Source organism: Drosophila novamexicana, unplaced genomic scaffold, assembly GCF_003285875.2.
Source record: "Drosophila novamexicana strain 15010-1031.04,08,12 unplaced genomic scaffold, DnovRS2.1 tig00001911-arrow-arrow-pilon, whole genome shotgun sequence".
NCBI classification, from domain to species: Eukaryota; Metazoa; Arthropoda; class Insecta; order Diptera; family Drosophilidae; genus Drosophila; species Drosophila novamexicana.
This window is the reverse complement of record NW_020824906.1, coordinates 52,500-70,877: the sequence shown is the minus strand read 5'-3', so window position 1 is coordinate 70,877 and position 18,378 is coordinate 52,500. Positions and strand designations below refer to the sequence as shown.

Below are 18,378 nucleotides of genomic sequence, written 5' to 3'. Positions count from 1 at the left end.
CGAGGCGAATTCGCCACCAAACTGAATGATTTATAATAGACTTTAACTTTTTGTATTTATATTTCATAAAATGAACAATTGAAAAATGGTAAAACATTAACAGTTTCAATGTAAAAAAAAAGAATGGCCAGTAAAAACAATTGCAAATTGTTGTTTATTTATGTAGCGAACCAAGAAAAAGTTAAGTGAATTAAGAATGTTTATAATATAATTTCTGACATGTTTTATCCGAGAGGCAAAAGGCCAGATTTAAGTATACCAAAAACGTATAATATTAAAAATAACAAGTAATAGGTTCTAGTCGGGAGCTCCAGACTAGGGAATACCCTGAACCCTGTTATTCCAACACCATATGCAGCACGCGTTAAGCGCTCCTTTCAAGTAATAAAGATCAATTAAAAAAAAAGGTTCTATTGGCAGAGTTCGAACTCGCGACTGACCGCATTAATTGCTGCCGAGTAAACTTAGCAACTACACCAGCCAAGAAGAAAAAAATAGTTTGCCCGGTAGGGCTCGAATTCGCGACAGACCGCACCACTAGCTATGCCTCTACTTAACAGCCACACCAATAATTGAGAATTATTTAGAAAAAAAAAACAATTAAAATCGCAGCACAGAAAACAATCGCAAAAACGTGGCGAGTCAAACCACATAATTTCTGTGTTTCTAAACCGATGTTAATGAAATTTTCTATAGTATTTCTTATTGTATGATAAAATATTTGTGTATTCTCACAACGTCAATTGCATTAAAAGTGTGGCTTAAATTGGTGGGCAACACAAGTTGGGCTGTTAACTTGATTTATAGCTCTGCGGTATAAAATGAAAGATACTTGATATTAATATATAATATTCTAGAAGCAACATATCAAGTTATGCTTGGAAATGGAGTAATCGATTATTGGAAGCAAACTCGATCCGTGCAGGCAGGAGGACCTACAGGAGGAGGACCTACCTACTGTAGGAGGATCACATCTAAAATTTTTTGTCTCTAGCTTTTATAGGTTCTGATACCCTATAATATAATATTTTAAATAATAATTTAAAAGGGAAAGAGATCTTTTAAAAATAGCAAAGAGCAACAAAGAATCTCTTGATAATTTTGATAAAAATGTGTTGATATGTATGCCCTCTTTATGTTCGTTTTGACCATTAAGACTTACACTACGCTTTCCGCAGAGGATATTAAGATAACCCCAGCGCGAAACAGCGACTGCTTAATAAATGACAACTGTAATATTTTCCTGGAAATGACGGTCGATAATGGGCGAGCTGATTCATATGCTACTGGACAAATTTTTACCCGCAATCAGTGAGGTCTTGGACATCACAGAATAGTGCCGACATTAGAATATAAAACAAGTAAGAGGTTCTAGTCGGGAGCTCCCGACTAGGGGATACCCTGAACCCTCTTCTTCCAACATCAAATGCATATATATATTCTCTTTTAGAAGCTATATGTCAAGTTTGGTGACTCTAGCTCTTATTATTTACTAAAATTGCCCAAAAAACAGGATATCGATATGTATTTTTATCGATTGCTTGGAAACGGAGTAAGTTATCGATTATCGGAAACAAACTTGATCTGCACGGGAACTAGGAGAAACTACATCTAAAATTTCAAGTCTCTAGCTCTTATAGGTTCTGAGATCCTTGCGTTCATACATACGGACGGACGGACAGACAGACAGACAGACGGACATGGCTATATCGACTCGGCTGTTGATACTGATCAAGAATATATATACTTTATGGGGTTGGCGATGTATCCTTCTATGCGTTACACATTTCACGAACAAATTATAATACTCTCTGCAAGTGCATAACAAGTAAGAGGTTATATTCGGGAGCTCCTGACTGGGAAATACCCATAACCCTCTTGAACTCGCGACAGACCGCACCACTTGCTATGCCTTTACTTAAAGCCACATCAATAATTGAGTATTATTGAGAAAAAACGATTTAAAATAGCAGCATAGAAAACAATCGCAATTGCAAAGCTGTTGATAGAATTCGAAGCAGAGGCGTATGTGTTTGTGTCCATGTATACAGAAATTATTTTCATGTGTGCTAGCTGAACACATAACGTTTGGGTTTTCCTTAGCCGATATTAATGAAATTTTCTACAGTATATCCTATTGTACCAAAGAATATTTGTGTATTCTCAAAAAGTCAATTACATTTAAATTGAGGCTTGTATGGATGAGCAATTCAAGTTGGATTATTAACTTGATTTATAACTCTGCGGTGGTAGCGGGGAGGTGTCGATAGGTATAAAATGAAAGATACTTGATATATATATATAATATTCTAGAAGCAACATATCAAGTTTCGTGACTCAAGCTCTTATTATTTACCCAATTTGGTCAGAAAATAATATTGCGATATCGATTTTTATCGATTGCTTGAAAACGGAGTAAGTTATCGACAGACGAGCGGACAGACAGACGGGCATAGCTAAATCGATTCGGCTGTTGATGCTGATCAAGAATATATATTTTTTATGGGGTTGGAGATGCTTCCTTCTTCCTGTTACATACATTTGCACAAATACATAATACCCATTTTACCCATTTTCAATAGGTTCAGGGTATACGAAAAGAAGCAAATAAAAGAAAAATATTTATTGATACTTTTTTTTTTGGTACCCATTCATTTTTATTAATATTCATGTTTTAATTTTTGTATTTTATTATTACAAATAGTTGTATAAATTAGCATAACCCTCATATTGCATACACGATGAGATAAACCTTAACGCGAAATGCTTAAAACAGGGTTATATGTAAAAATATAAAACTTATTTCCGATAAATATTTAATATATATTTTTGAATGTAGTAAAATGTAATGATTAGCAAAAAGGGCAATGTTCGGCACTCCAAAGATTCAATGCTAAAGAAGACATTTTCGTAAATGCTTTGTAGACATGTTTGAATGCTGAAGCTCGTAAATAATGAGTTTGGTCAAAATATTTTGTTTAACATTTTTTGACCGATTCTTTCTGAATGGCTATAAATCAAGAATTCCGATATATGTATAAATCATATTGAAAATTTATATTAGTTTATATAATTAAACAAATTATAACTTGTGGTGGCTTTACAAGATTTACATGCGGTTTAGTGCGTATCGAATTGATATAATTCGACAACTGAACTTAAGCCTACATTACGCTAAGGCGGCGAAGCGAGGCGAATTCGCTCCAAAGCGAGTGATAAAGCTTTATTTCGCTCTCGCTCCGCCCTAAACCTAGTTTACATTAGGCTTCATGTTTCATTTTCATTTTTTAATTCAATGCGCAGATCTGCGCCAACACCGGTCACCATGAAGCGCTTGGGGGCTTCATTCCATGGGTAGCCAAGTCAACTTGTGGATTGGCCTTTTAAAATTTCTGCCACTAGCCGTCCTAATGTCAGCCACTCTAACGACGCCGTCCTCACCTGCGTGTACTGCCGTCACTCTGCCGATCAGCCACTGCTGGGGCGACCACCAGCTTTCCCACGACGACGTTTGGCAGGCGACGGCACCACTTTCTCCGCACTTGGAACCCGAGCACATACTCCTTTGACCATCGCCGCCAAAACTGTTGCTTAAGCAACGTGACAGCTCGCCATCGATTCATGCAGCTGAGACCCTGCTGGTCTGGGGTCCCCTCTGCTGGAAGAGCCCTCAATGGGCCTCCCACCTGTAGCTGGTCTTAGAGCCTCGCCATCGCTTGGGTCCTCGCTTATTGCTCCCAGGGGCCTGGAAATGAGGACTGCTTCAACTGCGACAAGAGTCGTCTGCAGTTCCTCGGCCGTTAGCAGCAGGCTGCCTACCGTAGGAGTAGGTGCTTTGCAGACTTCACACTTGCCTCCCACAGACCCCCGAAGTGCGGAGATCTTGGCGGTATGAACGCAAATTTGCATCCGCTTTTTGATGCGAATCCGCGAATTGCGTCCGCCTCTTCCTCGATTCGAGTTCGCAACGCCAGGAACTGACGACTTGCTCCTAAGAAGTTCGTCGCGTTATCGCAATGCACGGTCTGTGGGACTCCTCGACGGCCGACGAACCTTTGAAAAGTCATTAAAAATGTTTAAGTGGATAAGTCAGATACCAGTTCTAATTGAACCGCTTTGGAGCCGAAGCAAACAAACAGTGCTAGGTACGACTTATACGTAGGCTTTCCACGCATTCAAAAAGTCTTGCTGATTGGGCCATAAAAATCGATGCCACAGATAGAAAATGGGCGGAGCGCTCGAAGTCGATTTGATGGTAAATTTCCCATAATTTGTGTTTGCAGACGAGGTTTGCATTTGAAGCAACGGATACATGATCTCACGGTCTGACGACAGACCTCTTGAGCGTTGATTAGCCAAAATCACTCACGAAGAAGACTCACGAGTGCTCTTGGGCCAGCATGACAATTCGTCAAATGCAGGTATCTAATAAAGCTTTAGGGATTTGCGAGCTTTTTTTTTAAGTAGCGGAAACTTGGCATCATATGAAATAGGAGCATTTACAAGTCGTCCCCCTACTCGCAACAACGAAAAGGAGCACCAAGATCCATTATACTCATGTATAAATGGATTAAGACGCTGCAGGCTATGATCTATGTCGTCTTTAATTTCAGCTCATTGGATGACTACAACTATTTTCTCGAAAGCTTCTTTCCTTTCGAGCGCCGTAGGGATACTCTCAAATTGTACTTCTCCATTTTTACATTTTTGAATGAAGCGGAACACATAAGCAAACACTCTCAGTAGCCTGGCATGTGATAAGAAACTATCGAGAGTTTCCAAGATATCTGGTCGGTCCACCTCTGCTAGTCCAACAGCTGTTTTGCGTACTTCTCATCTGTTGTCAGATGCTGGTTAAACGGCTAGGATTCTCTTGGTTTCTACAAAAATTAAGGCCCATCGAACCACATCGACGCAAGTAATTCATCAACATCGCAGCCTCTTGAAACAATATCTGCTGGGTTTTACTCAGTAGGTGCATGGCGCCATTCAGCTTTCTCTGTCCATTCTTGGATTTCACGCACTCGATTTCACACAAATGTTGCCAAAGACGAAAGATGTGACCGAATCCATTGAAGCGTGACTTCAGAATCAGAGTAAAGAACCGTCCGTTCAATCGGTAATTTTATGAGATTTTTGACTCGATGACTCGAGGTGAGCCGCGCACAACTCAAGTCTTCGTCTTGAGAGGGGCTACTTTAGATTTGGATGTCAACAACGAAATAAGACAACCTTCTGCAGTATGGCTGCGTATATATACGCAAATGCTCTATTGAGGCGTCGGCGGAACCATGTATCTCGATCGGTGAAGTTGGCTCTGTAAGCACGTATCGTGGTATCTTTATTCGCTGCAATTGAATCAGAGTTGATTTCAGTTGCTGCCACAAGTTATTCGAACTCTAAGGGACAGATTCATTCCAGTCTAACTTCTGAAGCCAGAGCTCTTGGAGTAGGATTTTTGCCTTGATTATCAGAGGGCTTAACGGGCCAAGCGGGTCAAATAGCCGCGATGTCACCGAGAGAATGTTCCATTTTGTCGCTCTTTGACCCATGAATGAATCGTCAATTCGAAAGAATTCGAAAACCATTTGGTTAGTTCGAAACCTGCGCTTTTGAGTATTTGCGACACTGCATACTTAATTGTCTCTACGCATGCAGCATCAGTTAGTAAATCATCGACATAAAAGTCGTGCCTGATAACGTCAGCATCTTTAGGACCGTATTGCCAAAAACGGGGCAGGCGCAGTGCCGTAAGTTACTTTGTTTAACCTGAAGGACCTGACCTCAAAGAGTCAGATCTTTCTCCACAATACGAGCTGGAAATCTCGATCTGCTTCATGCACCATGACCTGCCTATACATCTTTTTGATGTCAGCTGTCAATATTTGTGGAGTCGAAATCGAAGCAGAGTCGAGTACAGCTCCTCTTGAATGGTCGGTCCAACCATTTGAGACGATGACCGACAGGACGCGTCGAAAACAACGCGTAACTTCCTGGTGCGGAGTTTGAAGTAGTGTGGAGTTCTTGGAATCTGATCATCTATTTCAGACATGTGACCTAAAGTTAAATATTCCTCCATGAATCCCAAGTACATGCGCTTAAGCTCAGGATCTCGAGACAAGCGTCTTTCAAGCGACAAAAAACGACGCTTAGCAACCTCGAAGGAGTTAGCCAGTTGATTGGGATCTGATTTAAATGACAGTCTTACTTTAAATCGACCTGACGGCAGTATTTCCAAATTATCTTGAAAGTGGCTCTCACTGCTGTTCAACTGTTCGCACCTTTTTGGCTGAAGGCAACTCTCCCAATGACCAAAATTTCTGCAATGTTTTGTCTATCGAGGTTTTAGACTTTGACAGCATGAGTCTTCTGATGACTTAACGGCGTGTAACGCCCTGATACAATTCAGCCAACAAGTGTCTTTTGCACAATCGGACAATTCGGACCTTGTCTAATCTGACCGACAAACAGAAACTCAAAGAACGTCTTAGCTCCGATGAGCAAGTCATTCTTATGAGGCTTATGAAGATATGGATCAGCCTATTGCAGGTTCTCAGTGATTTTTCAACCACTGACTTTGACCATATGGTCAGGCTGGTAACCCGAAATGGTCTTAAAAATCCACAAATCTAACGAGAATCATCTTTCTTACTTCAGTATTGCATTGAGCAAGCCCGAGTAAGCTGATACCGGCATCTTCTCTACGCAGCTGCAAACGTTGTGCTAGCTCGTCTGTTGCAAAATTAATTTGTGATCCAGAATTGAGTAAAGCTCTAGCCAAAACGAGCTCGCCACTTCCCGTTTTAACGCTAACGACTGCGGTAGCTAGGATTACAATATCAGACACATTCGCATACATAGCATTGGAAGTCGATGGTTGATCCAGCCTAACATTTGGCAAGTGTGCCCCTTCGAAAGGCAATTGATGATAAAGGAGCCGCCTTAGCGAACTCAAACCGCTGCTGTACTGATAAGGCGGCATATGCTGAGCAATTCAATATCGAATGGCCTTTGGAACCGCATTATAAACATTTTGGAACACTTGATCGTTCCTTCCACTAGCCTCAGAACACGAAAACGACCCTCGTTTTTTCTTTTTGCAAACAGCCTTTGACTCTGGCTTAGTTCCGACGGACGAAGCTTTGGCTGAGCCTTCAGCAGAAAGGTGTTGATATCTACTATTGCTGTTTCACAATCACTCCATAGTGGAATAATTGCATTTTCGAGTTGATGCTCCCATTTTCGTCTGGTCATTGGGTCAACTTTGTTCATAACGAGGTGAATGAGAATCGCGTTAGAAATCTTTTTTTCATCACCTATTGACAGGAGCGAGCCATAGATGGGGTAGACAGTGTCAATCATTGATCTCAATGATGCCGCAGAAGGCTGCGTTATTTTTGGCAGACTAAAGAAAGCCGAAATATTTTCATTAAATATTAGATATTCATTGTCGTATTCTCTATTTAGGCTTGTCCAATGCTTTTAAATAATTGTCCTCGGTGACTTGAAACGCTCAAACAGTGCCTAGAGCTTTACCTGAGAGACATGAGATCAGATGATTGAATTTCTTTATGCTCGGGATCGCATGATCGTTATAAACAAGAATTTTGAACAGGTTAATAAAATTCTTAAACTCGGAGTATTTTCCACTAAACTTGGGAAGTGCTAGATGCGGAAGACGCGTGCGTGGAGCCGCAATGGGCATGCCTATAGGCATTGCAGGACTTAATGTCTTGATAACGGACCTTAAACGAGCCTTTATCGTTATACAAAGTTATTCGAGCTCGGCACGATACTCATCATCTGGGTCAAGTCGAGTCCGATATTTTACAACATTTCTAATCTACATTCGAACTCTGTAGACTCTAGGTTTAATTAACCCTTTATTATTTGATCATTTAAACGCATTATGCTTTTAACGGACATATTGCGTTTCTTTTTTGAATCATCAAAACTTTCCTTGGTAGCCATATTTGACTTGAATTCGATTTAATAATATTTATTTAAATTAAATAGAATTTGCCAAACGAATTCAAAAACTGATATACCTGATCAAAAAAGCGGGGGGAGCAAGCGTCTCTTGACCGAAACGCGCCAACGAAAAATGCGTACAAAAACCATTGCACAGCCACTACTTAGGATAAAGCGGAACGAAAAATAAACGGGCTGCAGCTGGCTTGCTTTGTACGTGTATATGTATGCGTTTACTGCACTTATATGCAAGCGCTTGGTCTCGGGCAACTATATAATTTACAGTGGTTGCGAGTGATGGCAAGAAGAGGGGACAAGGCTAAGCGAAATGAAATTGTAGTGACAATTAATTTTTGACACTAATTATCATTCGCTCAGAAGCACTAATTCACACAAATACTAAATTATATGTAGGAATCTCCAAAGCGGTTAGTAAGTGCATGAAAATTCTAATTATGCTCAACTACTTTACATATATGCCAAGAATTGAAAGCGTTGGCTTAATTAGCACAACCAAACCAATAGAGTTGGGCTTTCAATTTTTAGTACAGTACCTGCTGCTCCGGACGTTCCACTTTGGAAGCTACTTTCCTTGGCATTCTCCAAGAATGGCAGCAGGACAGATTTATTATAATTTTAATATTTCCGGCCGACACAAATTTATTTTTATTTTTAATTTCAATTCACTCGCGAGCCACAGCTTTGCAGTTAAACCACTTGTGTTTGTTTTTTAACACACAATTATCTTTTAAAAGAGTCCACCCGAATGCGCCATGAAAATGTATATTAGTTTATCTAATTAAACTAATTAAAACTTGGGGTGGCTTTAAAAGATTCACATGTGGTTTAGTGCGTATCGCATTGATATAATTCGACAACTGAACTTAAGCCTACATTACGCTAAGGCGGCGAAGCGAGGCGAACTTGCTCCAAAGCTTTATTGCGCTCTCGCTCCGCCAACAAATATTGAAATCAACTAGGTTCGTCAAAGGTATATTTATATACAAACGAGAGTGCACTAATTGGAACTGCACAACTACCCTAAGCACTGCGCAGTCTTTTGCTTTAACATTAGAAAGTTTCTTAAAAATCAGTTCCCTGTCCCAGAGTCGAACTAGACGGTCTTTTAACCGACCGGACTACTATACACCGCCTTACCTTACGAAAACAAACAGAACAAAAATAGCAGCACAGAAACACAAAACAGCATGCGATACAATCGGAATGGCAAATTTACTTGTGTGCATGCACGTGTGTATGTATACGGAAACTTTAGCGCTTTGCGCTAGCTACCGCTGCCACGTTTTCTTTAATGACTTCTGTGTGTTTCTTAAGAGTACATACATATTGTACAAAATAATAATAAGTACAATACCATTAAAATTGTGGCTTTAACTATTGGGTAGTTCCAATCGATTAACTTAATTGATTTATACCTATGAAATTAAAGATACTTGACCTGTATATATAATTATATAAGCTACATTTCAAATTAGTTACTTGACCTCTTAAGGCCTTAGAAATTTGTTTAAAAGAGAGATTTCGATATCGATTTCGATTTCTATCGATTATCGCACACAAACTCGTACTACGCGAGCACTAGGATGACCTACGTTGAAAACATTAAAGTCTCTAACTCTTATAAGTTACTGATACCTACATTTTACCAACAATATTATATAAGGCTGTTTAAGACCTGCATTTTCGACCGATCGTTTCTATATTTGTTGCTATTTAATATAGGATTAGGCCTATATAGGAGGAGAATAGGGAAACTAATAAATGCCAAGTGTGGTCAAGACATCTTGATTAAAAATTTTTAAAATTAAATTTTACTTACTGTTATACTGTGGAGAAAAACTGTTTCTTGTTTCAGTTTGATTTTGTCGTTTCTGTAAAACATTTATAGGCTTTGATGCTTCATTTGCTGATGACGAACGTTTCCTCATCGGCTCATTACTTAAATCTGAGTGTCCTTTGTATACATTTAACAAATTCATATTCGACTCAGACTTAGCTGACATTGCGCTAAAAGTATATTAAAAATGTTGAGAATTATAATTTTTTTAAAAATTCAGGTTGTACACTTTATTGACTATATAGAATATAAATACTAAAATAAGTAACAACCATACATTTGAATGCGAAACAAAAATGCTGGTAAGGCTTTCGCTCTTCAAGTACAACGCCAACATATTGGCTTTTCGCCTTTTTATAAGTAAATTCAAAAATGTGTTTCTTAGGCTCCCAAAAAAGTAAATCTGTTAGTTTCCGTGCCTTAACACCACCTTTAACAAATTTGTGTTCCTGATGAACTAATAATTCATACAAGTTAATTTTAAAAAGATTAGCAAGAATGGGATTTATTTGTCTACAAATTGTCATCTCTTATTTTATTTTTTTGTTAGTGTCTTTGGGCCAGTGCTTTACAGGAATAATACAATCGCAATTGCAATGCTGTTGATAGAATTCAAAGCAGACATTCATGAATGTGTGTGTGTACATGTATACAGAAATTCTTGGAATTTGCGCTAGCTGCCGCAAACACGTGTTTCTTAACCGATCTTAATGAAATTTTCTACATACCATAGGATATTTGTGTGTTCTCAAAAAAACAATTGCATATAAATTGTGGCTTAAATGGGTTGGCAATAAAAGCTGGGTTATTAACTTGAATTCTAGTACTGTGGTGGTAGCGGGGAAGTGGCGATAGGTATAAAATGAAAGATACTCAAACTATATATTGCTGGGAAACTGAGTAAGTTATCGATTATCGAAAACAAACTTAATCTGCGTAGGCACTAGACCTACATCCAAAATTCTTATAGCTCTTATAGGTTCTGAAATCCTTGCGTTCATACATATGGACGGACGGACCGACAGACGGACGTGGCTAGATCGACTAGGCTGTTGATGCTGATCAAGAATATATATACTCTATGCGGTGATGCTTTCTTCTGCCTGTTAGATACATTTTCACAAATACATTATACATACGTATTTACCCATTATCAAGGGGGTTCAGAATATAAAGAGTTGCAAATTCATTTTTTTTGCATTATTTTAAATATTGTAGTTTAAGTTTGCTAAGTTATATCCCATTTTTGCACAACATTTTTTGTTTATTGTTTTCATTTTTTGTACTAATAATATTCTCGTAGTTATCATTACTATGTGTTATATCACTTAACTGAACAGTTAGTGGTAATATGCATTATTTGTAATGAAATAATTAATAGTGGTTTTATCTATTTACTTTTAATTGGTGTACAAATATTCGGATGAGATTTACGAAAATAAATGTCTATAAAAACCTAAAAATTAATTTTGTGGTCAATGCTGTTGTATAGTGTATAGTGCACGAAAGTTGTGGTCAAGTAAAGAAATATATCGTCTACAATATGTTTAAAATTGAGATAGTTCTTCGGCACCTCGTAGTAATTTGTTTTACCTTAATATCATATCGTGCATATGTTTAGCAATTGCGGAATCTTCTGTTTCCATCCATAGTTCACCGGAACCCAACACACTCTGTCGGCCTAGTTCCATATAAAAAATGTTTTGTGGGGAAGCGTGTCCACATCTGAAACATAGATTAAATAACATGTAATCTTTTCTTCTTCTGATTATAAAAAAATGCGTTATATGATGATTGAATTACATATCTTATACTTAAGAATAATGATAGTAGATACAGAGAGACAACTAACGATTAAGATAAAAATTTCTGAATTTCAATACGAATCTTTAGATTTCTAATAAATTCCCATAAAGCTGACCGTCGAGGTAGAAATAGAAAAAAACAATTTAAGGAATCACAAGATTGTTAAAAACATGGCTACCTAAAGTTTTAAGATGGAAGGTTTACGATAACTGCTCATGATAGCCGAATTAAGGAAAGAGAGAGGCGTTAAGGAAATGATAAGAAATAACTTAAACTCTAGCTATATAAATATGAATATGGTCTTCAAATAGTCGCTGAAGCAAACGCTGCGCCGGTGTAGGAGCATTTAAGCCCTTTTATGAGGTTACGAGGCCAAAACAGCATCTTACTTATAACGTTGATCTGCAAGGAAACTGCTTTCTATCCAATCATTGTTTACATTGATCTGACGATCTTTGCTATTACAATCATTTATTGCACTTGCATTAACTTATGTTAAAGCCTGTTTTAAAACTGTCTTGATAACAAAAAAAGGGGTCATAGTAACTATCGATCGAAACCTGAGTTCTGGTATTTTTTGATATTTACAAAAAAAAATAATTTGATTCATCTCATGAATTTCGAGCTTCACATATGTTCATACTTAAGAACAAGAGTTCTACACAGTGTTTTTACTTTTATAATCTATTAGCAAAAACCTAAATTAAAAGCAAGCCTAGAAAGTTGTCCAGTTTAAGGTGAAATATTATATGCTAAATATATGTTATATATATACAAACGCGAATACAGACTAAGACTATCATCTGCTTGCTAAATATTTTAAGAGATAATTTAATACAAGGAAGATAAGATCCCGCTGTTTATTTGCCTGGTCAGTGAGGTAGAATGCGTCCATAATTAATTTATAAATAAATATTACAGCGAACTGAATTTTACGATAATGGGTCACCGGATCTTGGTATAATACAATTAATAAACAAATAACAAGAATATTTTCTGTACAGATTCAATCCGTTCATGAGCAAGGCCCAAGAATAGGACGGACAAGGGTCTTGCACGGGTCGTACTGGACTTCTTGATCAGAGTCGTAATAGTCGAATTTCTTTGGAAAGTTATTACCTTATACCTTGAATCACAGACTACCTCAATGCATTTATTATCAAATTGAAACATTTGATTCAGTGTGTTTGCGTAGAAGTTTTGCTCAGTGTATGGTATAACTACTTCAATATTTAGTTTAAATGGGCAGTTTGTGGAGGTATTATTTTCTAGGAGGTGGCGGCTTTTCGCCTTTATTGTGCTGATGCATCAAAGTTTTCTTATTGCTTATGTATGCCGACTTGGCCGGCATATTGTATTTAGAAGTCGTATAGAGAACAAGCTCTAAATAATATTGTCTCCGATTTTGGTTGTTGTTTAATTGGCCCAACAACATTAATAGAAATTCACCAAAACTCATCAAGAATCCGCACTCTGTCAAAAATGTAAATGATCTTTGAGTTACAGCGTGGTTATATTTTTAGTCTGGATCTGATTAAGTTTGGAAATTGTGAAAGATTGGCCTTTGTATTATGAAAAGTGTCAATTCACTTATTATACCCTGAACCCATTAAAAATGGGTTTAAGGGTATATTGTATTTGTGCAAAATCCAAATGTATGTAACAGGCAGGAGTAAGCTTCTCCGACCCCATAAAGTATATATATTCTTGATCAGCATCAATAGCCGAGTCGATCTAGCCATGCCCGTCTGTCTGTCCGTCCGTCCGTTGAAATTTTAGATGTAGATGCTCCTAGTTCCCGCGCAGATCGAGTTTGTTTCCGATAATCGATAACTTACTCCGTTTCCAAGAAATCGATAAAACTCAATATCGATATCCTTTTTTTTTTTGGCAATTTTGGTAAATAATAAGGGCTAGAGTCACTAAACTTGACATATAGCTTCTAAAATAGAATATATATATGCATTTGATGTTGGAAGAAGAGCGTTCAGGGTATCCCCTAGTCGGGAGCTTCCGAATAGAACCTCTTAGTTGTTTTATACTGTAAGCTGATGTGTTGGATAGATTCATATAGAGGAATTTAGCAAGAATACGGCAGTGACGTCAGCCGGATCTTAAAATACGAAGATCCAGGTAGAAACCAAAGAATAGCTGCGAATCCGAACATTTGGTATCAAGGCAGAATCAATCAGTCACGAGCAAAAGAAATTAAATTTAAGGATCAGCTAGGGCATTGCTGGCTGGGCGTTGCTCCTAGATACGGTCAGGCAAGATGACCTTAGAATGATGTAGTACAATGACGAAGTCGACAGAAGACACTACACTTGTCATCAATAAAATTGTCATAACGCATGAACATGACTATGCTGCTTAGCTCAATGCTAGTCACAATGCCGAGGGTAATAGGCAGCAGAACTACCCATGAGTATTGAAGCGACGAAATGATCAGGGTCAAGAAAATGTCCCCCATTTTATTAGGAATGCAATCAGCCTATAACCATCGAGAGATCCCAAGCACCATCCGAAGCCTCGCAAGCTTAAAAAATATAGAGCACGTTAGAGCGCATGACAGGCCAGAGAAGCCAGCGAGTGACCAATGTTACTCAGTAGGCCGGGACATTTTCCCAAGTTAAAAACGACATTGACTTAGCATGTGATAACGATATGCTGGTTTTAAAAGTTGCTAAACAAGAGTAACAAAAAATTAGCTGTTACAAAAAAAAAAAAAAAATTATAGAGAGCGTTCCGCGAGCGGCAGCTGACTGGTAGGAAATTAAAAATTGTTGTCAAACGGAGCAGGAATTACGTAAGACCTGTAAGTTGTACAACGGAGTACCTGTCGAAATCTCGTTTACAGTGAACAGAAAATAAACTGTTAAAAAAAAAAATATTTAGACAGCGTTCCGCAAGCGGCAATTGACTGGTAGGAAATTAAAAATTGTTTTCAAACGGAGCGGGAATTATGTAAGACCTGTAAGTTGTAAATCGGAGTACCTGTCGAATTCTCGTTTACTGTGAAATCCACGGTTAGAGCGAAGTCCAAGGAATTTTTAAAGATCAACATTTTTTGCCGAATCCCTCGATTTTATTTTGTTAAATTCGCGACTGAGTATACGTTAATATAATATATATATATATATATATATATATATTATATATATATATATATATATATATATATATATATTGCCGAAGTACCCAAGTGTCTGTGCGATGAAGAAACTAAATTTTTAATAAAAGCTTTGAATACTTCGGATTCATAGTAGCTAGAGTAGGGCAAAGACGGTATATATATATATATTATATCCCTGTTCCGCCAAAGAGAAATGCCGTTTTCGAAAAGTGTGAAACAACCCTCAAAGGATGGTGTAACAAAAAGTTACATACAAATTTTTTTCACGATTTTTCCACACATGTAGTTGGAAATCCTGTCTTAACGTGTATCTTCATCACATAAGGTAACTGCAGTGAAAATTTTAGCTTCCTCGCTCTTACTGTTTGGGCAATGCGTTGATCACCAATTAGTCAGTCAAGCAGTCGGTCAGTCAGGACGAACAGATTTATATTTAAAGATTCTGTAACTATTTATGTAAAATTAAATACATTTTTTTGATTGTTTCTTTCTTATCCAACGACTTGTTTTTTTATCTTGGCTATCATATACGGAACTTTATGCTTCGAAATCTATTTTTTTAGATACCCCTTATCTAAGCGTCAAGAATTTTTAAATCCATCACATCATCATGTTTGTATTTAACTTTGTTGCTTTTGCTTGATTTTCGTTTTACCGTTTTTTATATTTTTGTTGTACTCACTTTTGATTTTCTCGGCTTCATTTCTAATTTTTTTCAAACTTTCTCTTAGTTGTGTTGTATATGTTTTGTGTAACTTTTCCTTTAAACTTCATAAAAGAATTTAATTTAAAAACAGTTTAATGCTACAATGTGTTATTGACTGCGCATTCTAATTTGTCTATGATTGTTTCCCAAAATATTATATTTTTCCGCTCTAGTTTTAAAATCATTGGAATCAAACTGCTATTGATCCATTATACCTGGACATTAATTTAAGGTAATCCGGTCGCTGTTTTAATTGTTTGATAGTAACTTCTGTCATTAAGTCTTTAAATTCATTTGACGTGAAACACTTGCCGCGATCAGGTCTTTTGTATTTATTATCTTAGTACCGTACAGTCTTACGAGCTGTAAATCCGTGTAGTAATGCAAAAATAGATGTATTACTTATTAAACAATGTGTTATTTCGAACGGTTTGTTAGCTTTTGGGATGCTATGTTGGCAACGCTCGTCTCCCTGCGATTTGGGGCAAAACGATATACATTTAAATCGATATGTTTTGACCTTTTTTTTTTGAGGTTCGGCAACCAATCACTAATATTAATGATGTTGACCATTTTATCTTTGCTTATATGCCTTATATCATTATATGCCTTATCATTTCGTCTGTTTGCTTCTATTATTAGAATATTACAGCATCGATTGACTGCGTCTATGTGCTGCAAAACATTAAAACCAAATTGGTCTTATCTACCTCTTAAAACATTATAGTTATGCTGCAAATATAAGTGTCTACTTTAAATTTTTATGATTGTTTTGGAAAGAGAACAATAAGATATTAAAAAAAAATAAAATGTCTTCTGCGTATGGTACAGGAGAATATTATATTTATCAAAACTATATAAGTAAGCTGCTGACCCCATCCGCGGTGTCAACGACCACTCAACGGTAAACAACAGTCAGCTTTGCGGCAATCAGCGCCAGCAGAGCACCTTATCACTACCAGCGCTTCTGGGAACTCTCAGCTAGGGTTTATTCTTAAGGTCACTTTTGTATTTAGTTCTTAAGTGGCATTAATATCGGGCGGTCTTGCTCAATATATATATAAAACCGAGTCCCTTATTGTCTTATTGTTGCGTCCGTCGGCCAACACCTACTTTAAGGAGAAATCGGTCGTTGGCTCCCTTCATCATCTGCTGCGCCTTCAGCCAACACCAGAACCGAGTGAAATCAACATAATTGGCGCGCAACTCAAACATAAACATAAAACCCGCGATTCGAAACCCGTTTAAATAAAAAGCTCAACGAACTGAGGACATCAGAACCCAAGGAGACGTCGATCTCTCCGCTGAAAATATACAATAAGAAACAACCATAAAAAAAATTATGTAAGTGGTTGGATCAGCCGTACCAAAAATAAGAGTGCGGTCTCCAGCGCCTTAGCTGCGCAAGCGGGCGCACTGTGAGCAGACTAGTAATAACCTAAGACAAGACTTTAAGCAACACTTTACCGACTTAACAGGTAAACTGATAGCCTCTGCCCACTGACTTAAGAAATGTCACATTTTCAAATTTCACATATTGGAGTCCCACCGATTGTCGTTAACATGTGAGTGGGAAAAGTGCCGCTTATTTAAATAAACAGCTGATTGAGTTGCTTAAATTTACATAAGCGCCGCAAAGTTTTTCTTTTTAAACTCAAAAATTGCGCTCTCGAATTTAGGTGCTCTTTTCGACATTTCGCCATGTTTAAATTCTAAAAAATGTGGGATTATTCTTATTTTAAATTTCTTATTTAAAGTTACCGCTTGCACTCGTTGATATATCAGCTGTTTATGGTTATGATACTTTCACATTCTTCACAACATCGATAAAAATCTCGATTAACCATCGCAAAAAACACAAAATGTGCGGAGCGAATTTACACATTTTTCAAAAATGTGCCATTTTTAAAAAATGTATGAAATTAAAGGTACAGGCCGCATTTTACACATTTAGCAAAAATGTGACATTTTCAGAAATGTGTAAGAAACACCCAACAACATGTGTAAGAAACACCCACATAAGGTGAAGGATTATGAAGAAGTTCAGATCATAGAGGACATCAAATGTGACAAGCCCTTAGACGCGATCAAATGCCCGCCAGAATTTGTAAGTTTACAAGAAACGTATCATTGCGTCAGGCAGCCACCGCCGCCTACGAAACCTTTAAGCCCTTAAATGACAGCTCTCGCGATTACCACCAATGATCATTATAAGATGCAAGATCAGAGGGCCGCAGACGCGGTACTTGCTTCCTTTAATACAGTGTTGAATTTCAACGCTATTCTCAGCAGATTACATTTCACATAAGTCGACAAGCGGCCAATTTACGTCAGCGAGCAAGAACTCGGTACGTTGACACACGAGAATCTAACCTTTCTTCAATATTACTACGAAGTCGAGAAATAAATATCAAATTAGCAAACAAAATGGTGTTAAACTGTCAGATTTGCGCAAAGGCAATCCGACCGACACCCAAAAAGACAGTAACTAAGCGAGACAACAATTCCGTCGTATAGCGGAGAAATGTTACACGTCGACATATACTTGACGAGTAAGGAATTCTTCTTTACTTGTGAAGGCAAGTTATAGAAATTCGCAGTGGTCCAACCGATAGCGTCCCGCACTATCGTGGATGTAAAAATCGAATATATGCTTCCATTGCCAGTCAATAATAAGACAACGATTCATCACTCAATTCAGAGACCATAAAAACAATTCGATAATTCCATCAGCAATTCACCCCCGCTCCGCAGCATATCAAATGGCCAAGTGGAATGCTTCCATAGCACGTAAGGAGAAATAGCAAGAAGCATTAGAATGAACAGCGGTGGTGGCGACACAGTGGAGCTTGTCCTCCGAGCCACCGCGTTATATAACGGGTCTGTGCACAGTGTCACTAACAA

The 18,378-nt window shown here is 37.7% G+C and overlaps 1 protein-coding gene across 3 annotated transcripts in view; it reads right to left on the bottom strand.

The window, feature by feature from the left end:
• Nucleotides 1–18,378, bottom strand: part of LOC115768661 (insulin receptor substrate 1) — a 90,011-nt gene that overhangs the window by 36,934 nt on the left and 34,699 nt on the right. For 2 of the 3 annotated variants that reach the window (XM_030713341.1, XM_030713342.1), the window contains exons 4-5: nt 11,423–11,554; nt 9,812–9,999 (exon numbers count right to left, since the gene is read on the bottom strand). In XM_030713341.1, coding sequence (XP_030569201.1) covers nt 9,812–9,999; nt 11,423–11,554 — 320 coding nt within the window. Of the gene's footprint in view, nt 1–9,811; nt 10,000–11,422; nt 11,555–18,378 lie in introns of those variants that run through there. The other variant, XM_030713343.1, reaches the window with a different exon arrangement.